At 32.0% G+C, this 21,039-nt stretch overlaps 1 protein-coding gene across 1 annotated transcript in view; it reads left to right on the forward strand.

Moving 5' to 3' along the window:
• Positions 1-21,039, forward strand: part of CSTF3 (cleavage stimulation factor subunit 3) — a 60,026-nt gene that overhangs the window by 8,410 nt on the left and 30,577 nt on the right. The window contains exons 2-3 of the mRNA XM_015831525.1: positions 1,851-1,952; positions 2,076-2,171. Of these exons, the coding sequence (XP_015687011.1) occupies positions 1,851-1,952; positions 2,076-2,171 (198 nt within the window). The remainder of the gene's footprint in view (positions 1-1,850; positions 1,953-2,075; positions 2,172-21,039) is intronic.

Consider the following 21,039-nt stretch of genomic DNA (forward strand, 5'->3'; position numbering starts at 1 on the left):
CCCCCATAAAACCAATTAAAAACCAAATATTTGTCGCTGTATAGTTATTAAGATTCGAATTAAAATTGTCCCTATTTAAAATTCTCCCTAGGCCAGACCCGCTTGTTGAAAAAGCCATGTCTTGAGGGCGCGGCGAAAAGATAGGAGGTCCGGAATCGTCCGGATCTCGGGGGGTAGTTCGTTCCAGAGGGTGGGGGCAGTGGGATGCTGCAGTGGCTGTAATTTTGGATACCGGTCATAAATTCCTTAGTTCAGCATTGTTGTAATTTCAAACTGTTACTGATTAAGTGGCTATAAGTGGAGGACTACCAGTATGGTCAATTTCATAATTGGTTCGGTTGTTTACAGTTATTATTACAAGTGGAAAGTAATCTTTACCATTTTTTGTAGGCTATATGTGGTTAGCAGCAACAGTCTTGGCTGTAGTCACATCCATGTTTTTAAGAACCAGTCTATGAATAAGAGGCATTCGTCTAGATCAGGGGTAGGCAACCTTGGCTCTTTTATGACTCGTGGACTCAGGAATTCTGGGAGTTGAAGTCCACGAGTCATAAAAGAGCCAAGGTTGCCTACCTCTGGTCTAGATGAATATGATGATAGAAGTCAGCACTTTGCTTTGCACATACTTTTTCCCCATTTGCCACACTGTTTGTCCTTAGGTACCATGTTTTATATTTATAGCATATTTGGTATAAATGGGTCTTTCAACCAAAGCATTCCAGATGTATTTTGTATCCAGATTCCTTTGTGCCTGTGAGAAGCATTTAGGTACAGTCCCTCAGCTTTGCCAACCTAGAATGAATAGTCTAAATTAATAGTTCTCCATTGTTCTGTTTTGTTTTGTTTTTCATAATGAATATTTGCCAAACTAAAAACCCACTGAACTATCAACTTTCCTATCCAGCATTAGCTTGCTGAGTTTACAGACAGCCCAGTATTCGCATATTCGCAGTTCATTAGTTTTTCTCCTTAAGGACCATCTCCTAAGTGCTGTCTCACACATATACAATTAAATTCATATATACACACTTTATTATTGTTTGATCCACAGACTTTCTAATTCTTTCTCCTTGGTTTCTGTAGCTCTCCTTATCAAGTTAGTTTCCCTGTTGTTTCTTTTTTCATTCTTGGTCATTCTGACTCCTAACTCACAAACATCACTTTTGTTCTATTTCATTATTTGATTACTCTATTTTTTTTTCATTATGCTAGGTAACATTTCTATCCCCATGCCTTTTGAACAGTTTAATGTATCAAAATAAAATTAATTGCCTTTAATTTGAAGCTAAAAGTGCACCTCATCCTAATGTAATTGCTCATTCTATCAGATAGATGGATGAAATAAGAAAAAATATTCTCTTATCTTGGCATTTTATGTTCTGTGTACAGACTTCTTTTAACTTTAAATAATTTGGTAGTAGGGATTTACAAATCTACACCTTAAATTTTTTTTTAGTTTAATATGATATTCAAACATTTTCTCCCCTAAAACATGCCTTAAAAGATATACATTCACACACCATAATCCTCAAATAAGCCTCACAAAACATGCATAATATTGTGATATTACTTTGTGATTTAATGTTACTTTGTGAACCGATGAAATAATAAAGAAGCACAGAAGATATTGAATTTAACATTTTCAGTACTGGCTTTAAGCAATCCATCCAATGTAGTACATTCTATGGGTACTTCATATGTTCCTCTATGCATGCTTAAGTAGTAGAAAAAATATACCATTTGTTAATTATAACTATGATTATATAAATATGAAAGTTACAGATTGTGGATGGCAATTGGATTTACCATATTAGTTGTTGGCTCTTAACTTTCTGCTCTGTGTTTTCTAGGCTCCTGAATATGTCCCAGAAAAAGTAAAGAAAGCTGAAAAGAAACTAGAAGAGAATCCATATGACCTTGACGCTTGGAGCATTCTCATTCGAGAGGCACAGGTTTAGTGAAATAGGATTACATTTCCTTATCAGTGGGTCAACTCACAATGCTTGGTTCTCAAGTAAATGTGAATACATTTTACATCATAAATATTGTAAATATTATTGGTTTTTAATTTTTAGAATCAACCTATAGACAAAGCACGGAAGACCTATGAACGCCTTGTTGCCCAGTTCCCAAGTTCTGGCAGATTCTGGAAACTGTACATTGAAGCTGAGGTTAATATTTTCATATTTTTTCTTAATCATATAATAAGAATTTAAGTAGGGTTGAAAAATGATTTCTTAGGTGCATACACAAATTCAGGTAAAAGAGGAGTTGAACATTTCATAATTTATGTAAAATAGGAGAAAAGGGTAATTAAAGTGAATCCAAATATTTGGGTCTATATGATCTGGTGATTGTTGCATTGTGGACTTGCAACAACATTAAAACAGTTTCAATGGTATTGGAGTGCTTTAGCCTTTTATTTACTTGTCGTGTCAATTTATTGCCTCCTGTGTCATTTATTTAGAGCTCCTTTTTGTGCATGTAAGTTAACAAATGGTTGTATGACCTTTTGGGCTCTAATAGTATTTCTGAACCTGATTTCAGTAGCTGAAAGTGTTTATCTGGGTTGGGTGGGTGGAGATGCAGGCAATTTTTATTTGACAAACAGTGAAATGTGTCAAGCAAATTTATCCAGAATCAAGGGTGTAAGTACATACATCAAGATATTTCATAATCAGAGCAGGCAAGCATTTTATCCTGTTTTGTTAAAAGCCTAAAAAGACTTGAAAGACTTAAGCTTTCTGCAAAATATTTTTTTCTAATTCTTTATTTGGATTTTTATGTCTTTCACTCCTGTGCAAAGGTTACATTTATAAAAATGGTTAAAAATTGTAGATAATAGCTTTTCTGTAAAATAACTACATAAATCTATATAATCTGGATTGAAGATCTTCTGCATTATGTCATATATATGGCATAAAATGAATAGGTTAATATATTTTTGAAAAAAATGAGAGTGTAGACTATTTCAGGATATACATTTATGTTAAATGCCTTTCAGAGATTACGTAAAAAGCTATGGTTGAGATTGTTGGAATACGTATATAACGCACATTCAAATATAGAGACACTCCGTTACATGTTATGCTTTGTAGGGATACATATACCCACCCACTCAGCAACATATACGTCACTCCAATTAAGACAATACTTTGTGATTAACATGCACTGATGTTAAAATTTCTTTTTAGGACAGTTTTCTATTTATGATAAGCTGTCTATCCAGGACTATTTAGAGACTATAATTGTATCCAACATTTTTGTTCCATGAATATTAATTTCTTACATACCCAGGATAAAGTGTTGGTTACTATTCTATCTATTTTTTCATTTGTGCATATAAATATGTATAGTTATCACAAGTTTAGGTAAAAGAAACATGCTAGTTCTTCTTTTTGTTTTTAGGAGACTTGAAGAGCTGCTTACTTTTTTGGTGGGGGTCTCAATGGAGCATTATATAGTAGATTTAAATCTTTATTACAATAGTCCCTTTGCCTTCTTAGTATTTTTTTTTTCTTAGTGGAAATATTGGGACATCTGTAAAAGTAAGCAGCTAAACTAAATCAACACTATATGCCTTTCTTAAGTTTTACCCATTAATAACACTAATACATTCTGAGGGGTTTTATTTAATAAGAAAGCTTATTCTGGTAGCCTACTCCAGTGTCTTGAACTTAATTTGATAATAGAAATTAAGATAAAAGTTTTTGCCTGAGCATTTTTTTCCTGTATGCTAAGAAAAGGTTGACTTGCTTTTAATGAAAGTCAAATTTTGTTAAAAGAACTTGATCAGATATTGCTAACTTTAATTACAGAACAGTTGTAAATGATGAGTAGGTTGTAGTAAAAATAGAACCTTTTAGTAATCTGCCTTCATCCTAATATGGCATTTGAGCAAAGTCCCAAATCCAAAATACTGTCTATAATGGTCATCATATTTGCTGGCAGCTCTCCTGATCGTCTTCTGTGATGCACAAAATATCCCCCAAGTCATTACAATGAGCAGCACTTACAACATATGAACGGGAAGTTGGGATTTTTCCCCTCTTTATTTCCATGCTTATAAGCAAATTCTTTGTACACAGACATCTCTGTATATCTCAGGTTCTCAGCCAGTTAGGATACATATAGGGCAAATTACCAATCAGTAATTGAGTTTATATTTTATATCTTCCTTGCCTAATTTGAGGCTTGCCAGATTTGTGAAACTGAAACTGCTGTAATTCCTGAGCAACTAAAAGTTGTCTATGCTGGCTAGAAATTCTGAGAGCTATAGTCTTGCACATTTGAAATGAGAGGATATGTATTTCTTTTTACAATTGGAAATAGGATTAATAAAAACTGTAAAGTCTTTATTTATATTATAATCTTTGTCTTTATAATAGTATGTTACCAAGTATCTCACTGACTGCAGAAATATTTGATTTTCCTAAGCATAGCAGAAGTGTTTTTTTTCTTTGCTGCAGATTTTTTGAATTTTACACATAGCAGCTTAAAAACCTCATTTGATACAATCGACACATTGAAACCTCTGTTGCTTTTAATAAATGTTTTAAATTATTTGAAAACAGCTTTGAGTTAGCAGGATTCTTAAAAATGGGGAAAATACCAATGCAGCAGATTGCAAGAAAGAATATTTCGAAGTGATATTTAAGGAAGAGTAATTTTGCAAATCAGACCTGAATTCCAATTGTAAACCAGTTGTAACAATTCTACTTTTAACCTTCTGCCGCCCTAATCTGTGTGAAATATTTTTGCACACCAGTTCTTAATAATTAGTATACCTTTCCACATAAAAACACCAATGTTGTCAGTTGGAGTAGAACTTCTGTAAATGACAGGAGAAAAAGTAATACATTCACCATTTTTCTTACACTGGACAGTATCTTCAGAGGAGGGAAATAAACATCAGTTCTTCCTTAACAGTTATTATAACTTTATTGCATTCAGTGATCAGATATATACTTGCAAAATTCATTTCCTTCATGTTGAATAACATATTCCTAGTAATTTTTCTTTTATTATTACAATTAAAAAAAACTAGATTGTGTATTATAAGCTCCCTAATGTTTATTGGCATTTCTTCAAAGAAGGAATGGGGCTATGGCAGTTTTGTTTCTGCTTTTTTCACCCGTACCTATAATGCCAAACGTGTGGATATGTTGAAAAAGAAAGATTTGCTTCACTGAAAGAAAATGAGTGAGATAATGTTCTGGGAATCCTCTTCTATAGTGTATCTCTACAACTCATTTCAGGGAATTTCTCAATTGTAGATTCTTAAAATATTCTAGACATTAAGTTCTGAAGTGATAACTCTTATATTTATGAGCTGTATCATTTGACTCCATCCCTAACAGTTTAATTCCAGCCCTAACTTTAAGCAAAGTTATTACTCAGTGAGATTTGAGGACATGAACAAGAATAACCCATGAGCACTTTGGATAAAGCTTTGTATTAAGAGACAGCCTTGTTGGGAATGTGAGTAAGAAATGCATGTGCAAGTTACTAATATCAGTGAAGCTGATTTATGTGAATAAGAAACAATACCGTTATATTTTGCTTGAACAATAAAGTAGTATTTTTGCCCAAGTGAATACGATCCAAATAGAAGCAACAATATTGAAGTAATAATGACGGGGGTCATCATTACAGCCGATGGAAAAGTTTATTATATAGTGGTACCTCGGGTCTTGTTGGTAATTTGTTCTGGAAGACACGAATACTAAAACCGATGGGTACTGAGAAAACTATGTGAGCCACTATTTCGGCCGGAAGAAATAGCAAATCACGAGGCAGCTGACGTCAGCAAGTTCTTCCTTGCACGTTGACTACTGGGAGAAAGATAAGTGCCAGGACAAGATTTCTGCTTCAAAATGCGTTGAATAACTAAATTGACAAGTTTTGAAGCAGTCAAGTGCAGAAGTACGACTGTGTTAAGTATTTCTGATAGGAAAAGGAGAAAAGTCCTTTTCCTACATATTAAATAAGATTGCATTTTGATTGGGATATATCATGAACATCATGAGCCCTCTGTGCCAGTATGTACCTATAATAAATAAGACATTTCTGAGCAGGTCTAAAATAATCTGCACTGTACAAGCAACTATTTGTACCAAGTCACGCAGTCCAGTACTTTACTACCTGGTAGTAACTCTTGGCTTTTCCATCCAAAGATTGAATCATAAACGTTTTGCATATGAATGCTGTGCATGAAACTAGGGGAGAGTCTTGTTTATATGATAGGCATGTGGTGATAAAATAGATGATAGATTTACTGTCATATGATAAGAAAGGGAGCTTTTCTTGATTCTTGCTAAACAATGTTAACCATAAACGGGGATTAAAATCTCTTTCAGAATATCACTTCTTTTGTCTTTAGTTTTACTTTATGCTGTCTTTCTTCAAAAATATTTTGTATTGTAACCATAGAGATTAATATTTTTAAATTTCTTATATTTGACTATCCAAAAATACTCTCTTGACTCATTACATTTTAATTTATAGTTCACGGTATAAATTAATATCATTGCAAAATCTATCTTCATCTCTTTTTCATCTTCCTCTTAATCATCTGTGCAGGCTAGGAAGACTGCATGGTGAGCTAATTTTCACTCATGCTAGGTAGAGAAAATACCCAAAAGCAGTTGACCCTTCCCAGGACAATGGGCAGAATCACTTACATATATTTTCATTTGTATATAGAAATGAATAAAGCACTACAGATTATAATGGGAATAAACACATATTGTCATGTTTTTGTGAATTAAGCTAAATCATTTCATTGCCTGCTCTCTAGAGAAGAACAAATGGGTTGGTTTCAGGTGTGGAAAGAATGCATTCCATTTTGCATTTTTGGGTTGATAATCCATATATTCTCTAAAATAAGTGTGCCTTTTGTCGATGGAGATGCTGATTATATTAGAAGTGACAGACTACATTTGGAGTTCCTGAATAAACCTTTGTTGAATCATAGGCTCTTACTTGGCTTAGGGAAATTGAAGAAAGTGGCATTTTTTTTCTTCTTTGACATACTTCTGTGAACACAAATAAATAAAGCAATCAGATATTCTTGGATAAGCTTCAAAATCTTCAACATTGCTTTGCTCCATTTCTTTGCATTGGTTTATTGATGCAAACTTCATACACTCAGCTGTTGACTATGTGATTAGTATTTGGAATAGATTGGCGAATTTATCCCACCTACAAAAGATTGAAAATTATAAATTCTGCTCATTTCTATAATGTTTGCAGTACATGTAAAAGGATCTAATTATATAAACCTTAGAGACTAACAATAAGCATTTATACATATTCTGATCTAAAACTAAGTTTTAAACTAAAATTGTAGAGGGGAGTTGTACTTAGTTGTTTATTAGAGCAACAATAGGAAAATCTAACTTCGTAAAATTATAATAGTGTACAAATAATTTTCAGTTTAAGTGTATTTTTAGTTGAGGCACTATTTTTATACATAAAAATAAGAAATTTGATAAATTGAACAGAGCTATTAACAAGTAGTAACATAGTTACATAATTTTATTTAAGTGTAGCAACTAAAAATGAACTCTTAAAAAGTGCTGCTTATACATTATACACATAACACAATACTTTCAGCTAAAATATACTGAGCGTTTGTTTGATGTATCTCCCTGGGACACATGGATGGATGAACTTTCTTTTCCTTTCTCTTGTCATACGTTGTTTCACTTGTGGTAAGTTTAATTTAAGTTTCTCATCCAGGAAATTTGTTCTGGAAGATTTTTTACCTACCTCACAGGGTTGTTGTGGGGCTTGGTTAAATGTTTTCGCTCCTTTATCTATCAATTATATTTTTTTCATTTATTTGTGGGATGTATTTCCTAAGGGTCAATAATATACTAAATTGCAAATGCTATTTGTTTGGCTTAATTTTCTAAAATGGATAGATGAATTATTATGGTGAAGTGCTAAACATATGCTAAACATATTAGATAAAATTATTTCTATTTTGCAAACAAGTTTCAGTAAATATTTTAGTTTTTTCCTTTTCTCTCCCCTCCCCCTCCCCCGGCGACCGTGAAGAAGAAATTGGATGAATCTAAATTTACCTTGTACTTACTAAATAATTTAAGTTTGACACCATATAACATTTTGGTTAATTTTTTACAGCTGAACATGGTATCTTCTGATCTTTGTAGAATTGTGAAAATGAAAGACTTTGTGGTTCATTCACAAAATAGAAAACTGGTTTTATACACACAAATAATGAATCAAAAGTATGTAATGACAATAAAATGAATTGAATTATTTAGATGAATATTTAGTTAAAATCTTGATATTCTCTAACTCATAAGAACTATCATGTATCATTATGTTTAAGTTGAAGTAAAATTTCAGTTTTTCATTCCATATTTGTCTAATGTGCCTTCATACATATAAACTAATGTTAAAGAAAATGATTCTTAACACTCTAGAGAGTTAAATCTGATTACCTATCAATTTCAAACTAGTACGTCAGATTTTAATATCTTTTACACTTGAGAATATCAATAACCAACATTTAGATTCAATTGAATATCACCATAGACTGGCAGATACTTTGCCAAGTGAAGAAATAGTAGATACTAGTCCTAAAATTTAGGAGTTTGAAGTTATTTTTATTTTTTCTAATTTTTCCTTAATTTCTTTTCATATGAAGATATTAAGAAAAAATGTGAAAAATACATGATTTAGATTACTTTGTTGTAAAATATTTTCCCACTGGTAGAAGTCCTATGAATTTACATTCATGTGCTCTGTAAATTATATTTGTCTTTTTCAATTGTATGGATTCTCTGTACAAAACAATTATTCTTAGATCTTTTTAAGTATTTCTTCTCTAAAAAAAATGATATTTAAAAATTGCACTGTCTGTATTTTCCCTATTTGTTAATAAACATTACTTTTTGTCTGTTGTAATTTTGCATCAGAAATCAGAACTGATTTGGTTTGTAATTGGCCCAGGTTTTTAAAAGGCTTATTTGCTTTATCACAGAAGAATGCAGGTTTTTTGACTTCTAAAACCTGCATTATAAAAGTAATTTGTTGTATGGTTTAGGATTATTTAATGTAATCTATGAGGTAATAGTTTCTTCATAAAAATTAAAAGTATAGAAGTAGGAATGACTGCATATATTTTTATTCAGTTTCAGTTTTATATCATGAAAATGTGATCACAATATTTTCCTTTAATATATCATTTTTTAAAAATTGGCAATGATTTAACAAATTTGTTACTAAAAATCAGTCATACCACTGAGCTTGAAAAAAATGAATTCTGAATTATAGAACTGTTAAGATTATCTGGATCCCTTCATTTTCACATATCACCCTGACTATTTTGGGACTGTGTTGGCTCCTCTGTAGCAACTCTAATTTAAATGTCTGCAAAGATTTAGTCTTAATCTGTCAAAGGAGACTATTACTTTACTTCTAAATATATTTCAAATTCCTAAAGTAGGTATTAGAGGTATTAGTTGCTAAATGTAATATAACCCATCATAAAAATAATAGTACCATTGTGTATATATTTCTTTATTGTTTGCAAAAAAAATCTTATTTTCAGAACTTCTGGTATTGACTAAACAGTTTTATGTAAGAAAGTTCTGAAAAAATAGGCATGTTGGAGCCACATGTTGTTCAGTGATAGATGATGGATATCAAATTATTTGCTTTATATTCTCAGGACTATATACCCTTCACTTTACAGACTAAATTATTTACATGTAAATTTGCCAAATACATAAACTAAAAATATTTTATGTATCATTTCCTGTATATAGTCTGCTTCAAGCAACTATAGATTTTTGTTGCTAATTGTTAGCTTTGTCTTCTGAATTCAGCATTTACCCATTACAAAAATGGACAGATTAAGGAATCAGAATGATAAATTTAGCGCTGTTATAAAGTTTTGTAATGCTCAAGCATAGCTCTAGTAATTCTAGAAAATATCCTGTAATAGCATTTCATTATTATACAAATCAATTTTTTAAAAATGAAGTTTTTCAAATCCTGTGATGGAATTGTATTACTTTTTAAAAAGAATCAGTTTATACTTTTGGTTTCAGTCGTTTTAAAAATCGGTAGAGGAATTGCCAACAGTATTTTTTAATATGATAACCAACATTTAATTACTGAAATGTAAATCCTTACAAAGATAGGAAAGCTTCAACTTTTTGAATATGAAGATATTTTAAAAATTGCCCTTTATATGTATTCATTCACTAGTGCATGAAATTAACATAAAATAAAGTGATGATCAAGTGTTTTCTAAAAATTGACTTTATTAACGCTTAAATTACAGAATGTCAGAAGATTTCTTCTCTCCCTTTCTCTCCATGTATTTTATTACAAAGAAAAGATTAAGTTTTGTGAAATCGTCATGCTCTAGATTTTACCTGTTCAGATAAAATCTGGTCATATTGTAGAATAAAGAATGAATGAATAAATAATAAGGGCTAAAGAAAAAGAAGAATTATTGTAGAATAATAACATTGATGTATTTTGGAAATCAACGGTGGAAAAACATTTATATTGAATTAAATGTAAACTGACGAGTTGGATACTTGAAGTTTTAATGGTGCAAATTGAAAAGGCATGTTGAGTCATGGTCAAAAATATAAAATGGCCAAGGCATAGAAAAATTATTTCTTTCATAACAGTTTTTTTGTTAACATGTTTAGCTTCTGCATAGCAGCAAATAGCTGCCCTTATTTAGGCAAAGCAGATAGTCTCTACTTAAGACTTAATTTTGTCCCCTGCTTTCAATATATTGTAACCCTCAGTATATATTGCAGTTTTCTTACAATAAACCTAATTACCTATAATTAGATGATACGTTGAAAGGCTCAACAGGAGCTGTATAAATTTGTATCATCTAGTTACCCATCAATGGAAACAAAATGCTGATCAAAATCATTCTGATTTGGCAAGAAAGTTATTGCACTTTACATTCAGTATTTAGATCCAACCATTATATATGATTAATAATACGTTCTGTTTGTGTAAACCTCAGTTTTATGGTCAGGCAACCTTTTTTGCTTACTTTCCTGTGCTACTTTTGGCAATATACTTATTTTATCCCCAAAATTTCATCTCTGGGCAATTTGCTTTAGTGTTACAGAAATTATGGATGCTCAAATATACCTTATTTAATTGTATTTATTATACATAGTATTATGAATGTGATTGATTTTTTCCCCTCAAAGAATAAAGACATTAAAAAGAGTACTTATTATTTTTTATCTACTGTACCTAAATTACTTTATGACAATTTAATCATCTCAGCATGAAATAGGTCTTGGTAATATAAAATATTATACTTTCACAAATACCTTCCATTTGTTAATGCATATTCCACCATCTGTTAGCTAAGCTTTTTTTGGGAAAATCCCCACAATTCATATTCTAGTATTCCACAGGTAGTAATTGAAGGAAGGGCCACAGCTCTGCTATTTTTGATACTGGGACAAATATATATATTTAAAACAAAAAAGTTTATGGCTTCAAAGAAACGGAAGAAAAATTTATGCAGGGCCATAAAGATAGTCCTTGACTTATGACCACAATTGACCCAAAATTTCTGTTGTTAAGTGAGACAGTTAAGTGAGTTTTGCCCCATATAACTTTCTTGCCACAGTTAGTAACATGGTGACTCTGGCTTCCTGTTGATTTTGCTTGTCAGAAGGTGCAAATGTTGATCACATGACACTGGGACACTGCAACCATTATAAATATGAACCGGTTGTCAAGTGTCTGAATTTTGATCACATGGCCAGGGAGATACTGCAGTGGTTGTGTGAAAAACAAGTCAGTTTTTCAGTACCGTTGTAACTTCAAGCAGTCACTAAGCAAATGGTTGTAAATTGAGGATTATCTGTAGTACACTACACTTATGCAATATATTTTCACTGCAGGTGGAAAGCTTTTGCAAATATGAGACATCTAGTCCAATGGAGTAAAATCTGCCTAGTTAAGGAATAAGGTCATTGGTATTCTCACCTGTACATCTAAAAAAAAGTTCTTGCAATATCAGAACATTGCACTTAAAAGAAGGCTATGCATTTATTATATTGTGTACCTCAGGTAGATTTCTAGGGAAGAACAATATATTGGACAATATTTTCCTGATATTTGGGTTTTTCATACATCTGCAACTGAATGTATTATTCAAGACAAATGACCAACATCTTCAGCCTGATTTTTTCCATTTAGTACTTTTAATACAAATTGTTCTCAATCTAGTCTCCATTCTTACACTTAAATGCCATGTTACATTTCTGATCATATGGTCCTCTCCAGAAAGGAACAGATGAAATTTCACATCTATCTTTACAACACAGTGAATTTACTTGACAGGTTGATTGCTTCAATATAACATTGAAATGTTATAAAGTACTACTCTTTTATGATGTATGATTCAAATATGGCTATAATTAGGAGTACTTTCTTTCTTGAAATGTGTGAGTAGAATCTTGCAAATTCTTTATAAATTATGCCTAAACATTTACTATTCATATTCTGCCTACTCAAGTTTTTATTTTATATAGTTTTTGCTAGTGATGTGCAACTGAGGTTTTCAGGAGAAGTCAAAACAATATATTGGTTTTCTGCATATATTCTTTGTTTCTTAGACTTTTAACTTGAAGCAGAATGTTAGAATGAAGAAAGAGCAAAACAACCTCCCTTATATACTACACACGCAAGCCCAAATAAAAGCATTTCTAACTAGAATTGAGGGTGATAATTACTAGGAAAAAATGGTTCTTAGTTCCTTTCTGCAACATTCCTGTAGAATCCAGTGGAACGGAGTTGAATCTAAGAGTGTGATTTTCCTTGATGCTACTTTCTCCTCATGTTCTTTGAAAGTTGTGACTGTATTCTTTTTTACCCAACATTCTTTTATATGCTCTTTCTCAATTTTAAACTTACACCATCTGCCCAAGTGTTTGCCTCTTTTATATCCTTAACTTTGTCTCTGGTCTCAACTACAACTAATATCTATGTGTCAGGAATTTATCTTGTTCTTATCTAGGTGGTTAAACATATTTCAACTTGCATGCATGTAGACTTGTATCACTAGGAAGGCCCAATTATGTAAACTATTCACTTAGATTTTAGCAAGGCCATTTTGTTTAAAGCTGGTGGGTACTGGATTATCCAAATTACTTTATATGGGGCATTAAATCTAGCATCAACTATACCATTTTGCCTACAGGTTTTTGTTTTTTTTCCCAAACTAAGCTTCCAGGTTTAAAATACTGTTGTAGTTCGGAACAGAAACATAATGTATGCATCTGCTATTTCAAATAAGTTAGGCCAAGGTTGTTGTTCCATTTTATCTCCATCTCTTCATTATTTATTGTCAGGTGTTTCTTAATATATTACCAATCCCAGTTTATAATCAACATTGTGAAACTATTCTGTTTAGGGGGCAGGAGTGAACATTTTACTTGCTTCATCCTTGCAAAATGCAACAGATCAGATTTTCCTCTTTACTATGTGTTAACATTCTGTTCTTAAAGTTGAATAATAGCAGTGTCAATGGGATTGAAAGCAGCAGCTTTCTCACTTCTTGAGGCTCACAGGAGACTGTTCTATTAATGTCCCTGGAAGGAGCTTGGATGAATTAAAGATGAGAGTAAAAGAACATTATTAAATCCTCCTCCCCGAAATGTATAAAACTGCCAGAGAATAACTACCAAATAGCCATTTTGCTATGATAGTTTGTTATTTTGGCAAATATGAATATAGAATATCTTTGAATGTTAAATTAGGTAAATATGCTATACATTTATTACATACATTTTCCAATGAAAATAAAAAGCATTTTTGTTAAAAGATTATATAACTAAAATAAGAGTTTCTCAAGATTTGAAAGCACATACTTTATATCTTAAGTATTCAATCAATGTAATGCTGTTCTTTTAATATTAAATAGTTATGTGATAGGATTTGCTGTATGGTGGAAAATGTATTAATGAAATCTGGAATAAATTCAAGGCTTTGGAGGAACCATATCATTCAATGCCAGCGATTCTTCCAAGTATGAGAAAAAGAGGTGATTAGTTATTTAAATACCTTTAATACTCTATATCAGTGGCTCCCAACCTTTTCTATACCCCGCACCAGGAGAACACTTCTGATAAATACTTGCATCCCTTACAAAAGTTCAAAATAACGAATTATGCATATACACTATAATTTTAAAACTTCTAAACCCAAACTTCGCACCCTCTGGAATATCGTCTCGCACCCCCAATTGGGAACCCCTGCTCTATATGTTAGTAAGTTGCTCATTAGTTATTTATTTTTAATTTGATTTTCACTGTTAATATAGGAGTATCTTATTTGTATTAAGTCTAATTTATATGGAAATAAATGCAGACTAGGTATTAAATACAGTTTTTCCAGAGGTACTTGTATGATGTTGTTTAAAAATTAACTTTACTTGTGTTTTTGAAGCAGTTAATATAATTGATCTTTTCTTGATTAAATTAATTATTTCATAAAGACAGGAACCAAATAGAATTAGATTTTTGTTTTGACTTCTGAAACCTGTGTTAGTTTTATATGGAATGTGGCAAAGTTTTAACCATCCCATATTATTTCTACATTGTAGATATAACAGTATATCTTACTAAGGCATTTAATTACTAAATAGAAACATGAACAAAGATGACATACATGAAATCATATAGACTTAAAACATCAAGTCCCAACATGTAAAGAATATTTTATACATCACATCTGTTTTATATTGCACTAATAAATAAGATTACTCTTTTTCAGTATATATATATGATATATAACAAGATTTCATCTCATGAGCTTGTAATGTTTTATATATTTTCTGAAAATCAAATGGACTGGTTCAGATTACCATCAAAGTATTATAAGCATGCACATCCATGATGTGATTTTAGTGTTATTTTACTACCTTTGCTTTGACATAATAGTTTTTGTACAAATCCTAGCCTTAGGATATTTATTCATATTTATATAAATGTCTTGAAAGTTTGTCTATATGACTAGAGCTGGTAATAGTACTGAATTTGGGGATGCTGGGAAGACAGTATGAAGTAATAGGCCTTAACCTTTCACTTGGAAAAGAAATGTTCCCCCAGGATCTTATATAAGGGAAGAAGATACTATGTACTGTAGCCCCTTTATCTCATCTCCATGTATAGTAACCAACACACTTCACATTTAAAAGGGTAAATAATGCCATGCTGATAAGGAAGAATTAGAGTCTAGGGATAATGCAGATCTATACACAAGTGAGCTAAAGCCAACTTACAGACTTGACTTTTTTTTTCAGAAATGGTCTTTTGAGGTTTCAGACAATTTCCTTGCCATTGGATTTTGGCTATTATTTGGCTATTCCAAATACCAGTATAAAATTATTTTGTTTAAAGATTGTTTAGTTTTACTTTCATTTCTGTTTCTAATAAAATTATCTTGTATCCAATGGCATGTGTGAAAGTGATAATATTTCAATCTCATAGTCTGCAATGCACAATATTTGAGTTTCACATGAATATGTAGAAAGATAGTATATATTGTAAATGTAACAATTTTGTGCATTTTTTATGAAAGTTCAATCTTAATTTTCTTCAGTTATTTTAATATTCAGAATTAGTTTTGTGAAAATCTGGAACATGAATTCTTTCATTCTCTGTGACTTTATCTTTGAATTAATATTTTAATCCGTCCAAATATCATTTGGTTCATTTCCTATATTAAATTGCAGCTTATCTTTTTGTCTATTAAACATTTCCAAACGTATTTTTTTAGCCAATACCTTCTGTATAACTACCATAGCAGTGGGGCTTTTCCATACTTTTGGGAGATAGGTACATTACTGTATCTTCAACATCTGTGATTACAGTATACGTTGTAAGTCTTATTGTTTTCTGAAAAGCAAGTCTCCATTTCAAATTAAGGACTGATTTGAAAATCACAGTTGAAAATGCCATGCAACATACAAGCTGCTGTTCAAGAAGCACAAGTTTTTATTTTACTTCATTACATTTTTGCAGTTCTGTGCAGAATATATTGCTTTCCTGAGCAAATAATACTTACAAAGTATTGCAGAGAATGATAGTGTGTGAGAGAAAAAATGTATAAATTGAATATGAATTATATTCATTATTCTGTGAAAATAATACATCCATGATGGCTAAAGGAAACAAAAAAACTATTCCTCAAAATAGCACATAAACGTAATTAGGTTGACATTAATTTTGAAAAGTGATACAAATTATTTTAAGAAGAGGAATACTCTGGTAAATTTACAGTGTCCTCAGTTTGGAATAAGACTAAGATTAGATTTAATTATTTTATACTGTGACAGTTTAGGATTGGAGTAAAGAAAATGGACCCTTCAAATGTTGCTGAATTACAGTCTATCTAGAGCAGGAATGTCAAACTGCCAGCCCATGGGCCGGATGCGTCACGCCAAAACTGCGCCCACCCCATTGCCGGCAATGGGGAAAAGTCGCAATACATCACGTGACGTTGCGAGTTTGACACCCGTGAGCTAGAGGACCATATTTATGGATTAAGTATGGATTAAGAGTCACACTAATTTAATATACTCTTGGCTATTTTCATGTCAAGATAACATGAGCAACTAGTGGGAATTACCTTATATATGAAAACAATTCTCTGACCCTTATGTAGCCTAAACCACTTAAAACATTAAGTGAAATGTGAGTAGCTTTTTACTGGGTATGTAATTATTTGGGGAAACAAAGTCCCATAAAAAAACAGGGAGGTGGGAGCACTTTAAAAAGTAGTGCTATAGATTGCGCATGTTATTTTCCTGCAACATTCCCTGATTTTGATTCAGTGCTTAATGAACTATACTGAAATATATTATGTCCTTTATGCCTTTTAGTATATTTGTATTGTTAGTATTAAAATGTAAACAATTACAAGGCTTCCCTGAACTGTTCATACTCTTTTATTTAACAAGTCTACCTTTGCTCCAATCAGTTCTGTTTTATCCATTTATAATATTCAAAGTAGATTTCTCCATACCACTATGTATATATGCAATCATAATTGTAAAATGCATTTTAAAATAGAAATGTAACTGCTATGAAAAAAATGTTTTTCAGTTTAATATGAGAAACACTTTTTACTGTAAGTCAGACTTAGCCTGATATGTAGTATAAATAACATGCTGTTCTATAACTAAAGATTTTAAACAAAGTATTTAATTTGAATGTGAGACATCCTCTTGGACATTGATTTTTAATAGCCAGAGCCTTAAAATTCATAAATCCATGGTAGTCAGTTTAAAATCACAAAAACATGGTTCATCATCAAGCATAAGTACACACTAAAACATTAAAGAAAATGCTATTAAAACATTTCATTTATACACATAAATTCCATAAAACTATATCTTGTATTCAAGAGTAAATAGTAGGCCACACAAAACAGATAACAGATACACAGAATCACAATAAACATTTTGTCTATTTTACTTCAAGTTACTATCTCTTTTTCTCTCCTTTGCTGCCTCTTCTGTCATTCAGTCCAAAGGTCTAGGTTAATTCCTTTTTTTCATACTATTTTATACATCTTCATTTAAGTTATTGCTAGAGATGTGGGCAGTTGATTTTCTTATTACTATACATGAGTTCGTTTGATTCATATACATTGAGCTCCTTGCATTCCATGAACTGCAGCATATCAAATCACATTTAAATATTTGCGTGATAAATCTAAAACTTTCAGTTCTGTCTCCTAATATTTTTTAAATTATGGACACATTTTTTTATCAATGTGAGGTGCTTTGATGGAAACATTTGAGTATGAGTTCTATTTTGCAAACTAAAATAAAAGAATAAATGTGAATAAAAGCTCCTGCTTATGTAGGATATACATAATACTATTTAATTCTACATTATAGAATTAACCAAACTTCCATGCTGTAAATAATGATTTGATTTTAAAATGTTGATAGTAAATGTAATTCTCTTTTCCATCTTTTAGTGTTTCTCAAAATTTGTTTGGAGCAGTATTTGTGCTCTGATGGCACTCTAATTTAGACATGGGAAATACTAAAGTATTTACAAAAAATTGTGAAATGAGAGTTGATTCTTCACATTTCACCATTTGACAAATAGGGATAGTTCTTCCCATTTCAACTTTGATAGCAATTTAGCTTATGCAAAGGCATGACTTGCAATGTGTTATAAGTGTTGATGAATGATAATAGAACTATTTGCATATTACATTGATTTCAGGTATAGTACTTTCATTAACCTTTTTCATCTGCTATACACATTTGGCATTACTTGTGCAATTTAATAAGGGATTATCTCTGTTTACCATCCATATCCATTGTGAATATTTCTTTAGGCCTTTGTTTAGGCCAAGTTTACATTGTTCTGATTATAGTTCCTCTAAATTCTTTTTAAATAATCACCTACTATCAATTATGTTCATAATTGTTTTTTTCTTTTGCTACATTAACTCTTTATAGAAGATTATGTGCCTTTTCTGCATTTATAGAAGAGGAATTGGCAGGTTGTTTTCAGTACAATTTCTAACTGGGAGGATTCAGCAGTAGAGGTAATTAACTAGGGAGGTGGTAAGCTTCCCTTCAGACGGGACATTCTGTCAGTATGAAAACAAAAACATTAGCTTTAATTTAGATTTTTGCACTAAACAGAAAGTTGGTCTTGGCCTAAATAATCCCTTTCTACTCTGTTTTGTAGATAAAAATAAATTAATTATTGGAAACATTTACTGTTCTATCCCACTTCTTCTGTTCATTAGTCATAATTCTTAAGTAAAAAACTATTATAGAATACTAGTTGGTCACCATAACTTTTTAAAATAATTTTTCATATCTGTTGTATGAGAAAGACAGGTAAGAAGTTCATATAACAGTAGAGATAATATGTAATATTTAATTCCCCTTCACAGGGTCATTGGAAGGAGAAAAATCACCTTCTCCATTTCAGATTATTTTCTACTGCTAATTTCAAAGAGAGCCTACAGAGCTGAGCAGGTTCACCAAGAGTCACGAGAGAGCATTTTCTCATTTCTCCTGTCAAATGTGCTGCAGACTATTGAGTTGCCATTACCATACATCACCAATGGATAGCAACATTAGGCAGGTGATCACTAATTCCACACATTGTAAAAATGTAGATTGTAGAACAGTAGAAATTGGAAAATGCATAGTGATATTTATGTTGTAAAAGGAAGGCTCTAAAATATGACTTTAATGGAACCTTGTAGTGGCAGGACACAGTGTTTATATATGAACCTAATACCTTCCATACATATTACACAACTCTCAAGAAGCTTCAGTTATTTTCATTCTTCCTAACTTAAGTCCAGTTAACCTTTAGAGCAGGGATGTCAAACTGGCAGCCCGCAGGAAGGATGTGTCACGTGCATGCCATGCCCACCTCAGCTCTGCAAAGACAACATCGCAACATGTCACGATACGTCACATAACGCGATTGAGTTTTGACACCCTGCTTTAGAGTATTGTTCAAGGTAGACACCATAATTGAGATACATGAACAGAGCACATCAAGAATACTTTATATTTCTTTAGCAAATCTGAACAGAGATGGAACAATCATTTTCTATTAGTGGCTTGGAATAAATATTGACAAAATGTGCAGGATACCTCCTACTGCAGGAATTGGTCATTATTTGACTATAGAAATGAACAAGTGCTGAGCAACTTTTCAGAGTCTAGTAACTACTACAAATTTCAACCAATGGATGTTTTTGAGCACAAAAGTCTTTAAAATGCGCCTCTGAATTTTGTTTATAGCCAATGTTAGAATGTTTGAAAATAATATGATGAACTTTTCATGTACAATGTTCTGTTGTCAAGGATACTGATCATCACTTTTGGATAGTTTCAGAGATAAATTTCCTATATTCAACAATTTATCCTAATTCTTATTGCTGAAGATGGTCATTTCCTTCATGTTAACATTTCTGTCTTTCAAAATATAATTGTTACTTAGGTCTTTAATTGCTTGAATCAATTAAATTCTACTTTTAAATTTACACACTATCTATAGATCAATCATCTATACCAGTGGTGCTGAACCTATGGCACGGGTGCCATAGGTGGCACTCAGAGCCCTCTCTGTGGGCACGCGTGCCGTCGCCCCAGTCTTAGGCCTTCAGCTGGGTTTTATAAAACCTTTTCGCTTTAGGCCTCCGCCACCGTGTGCAAAAAAAAAAAAAAGGTTCAATCAGTGAATTTTAACTTCTCACGGGAAAAAAAAAGATCCTGCAAAGTTGGAATTGATTGATTGAACTTTTTAGTCCCACCCAGTCTGCCGTTACCACCGCAGCCACGCCCAGCCAATGGGCCACGCCCAGCCAATGGGCCACACCCACCCGGCACCCGACGATGCATAAGTGGGTTTTGGGTTGCAGTTTGGGCACTCAGTCTCTAAAAGGTTCGCCATCACTGATCTATACAATATACAGTCTATTAATTCACAGATAGTTCGTAAAATACTATCTCATTGTATTGTGTTAGAATTTATAGCAAGTGGATGATTATATTTCAAAATGTATCTTGGAAAAAAGGTGATGTTCAACACTGCAAAATAAAGAAGAGACAAAGAATATTAAAATAGCCTGCCTTAATAAAATCCATCAACAATGAAGAACGCTAGGATAACTTAATTATTGTTACAGCTACCTTCGCTCTGCCCCTTCTTTCCAAAATCTCAAACTGCAGCAATGAGTATATTTTGTAACTATTCTGCTATAAAATCAATAACCAAAGAGAAAAGCTCATAAAAATGCAGAAACCAAACCTAACAATCCTTGTATTAAAACAGAAGGAGTAATGTATACTGTGTTTACAGTAATCCAGAATACTATGCTATAGTTGAGAGATAGAGAATTATGTTCTAAATAGATAAAAGAAAAAAAATTAAAAATAACTTGTGCAGGAGAGCATAGTAGAGCATGTGAGTAGTTAGGTCTAAATTATATCAACATTCTAACTGG

Source organism: Protobothrops mucrosquamatus, unplaced genomic scaffold, assembly GCF_001527695.2.
Source record: "Protobothrops mucrosquamatus isolate PMUCROS unplaced genomic scaffold, P.Mucros_1.0 scaffold_19, whole genome shotgun sequence".
In the NCBI taxonomy this organism is placed as follows: Eukaryota; Metazoa; Chordata; class Lepidosauria; order Squamata; family Viperidae; genus Protobothrops; species Protobothrops mucrosquamatus.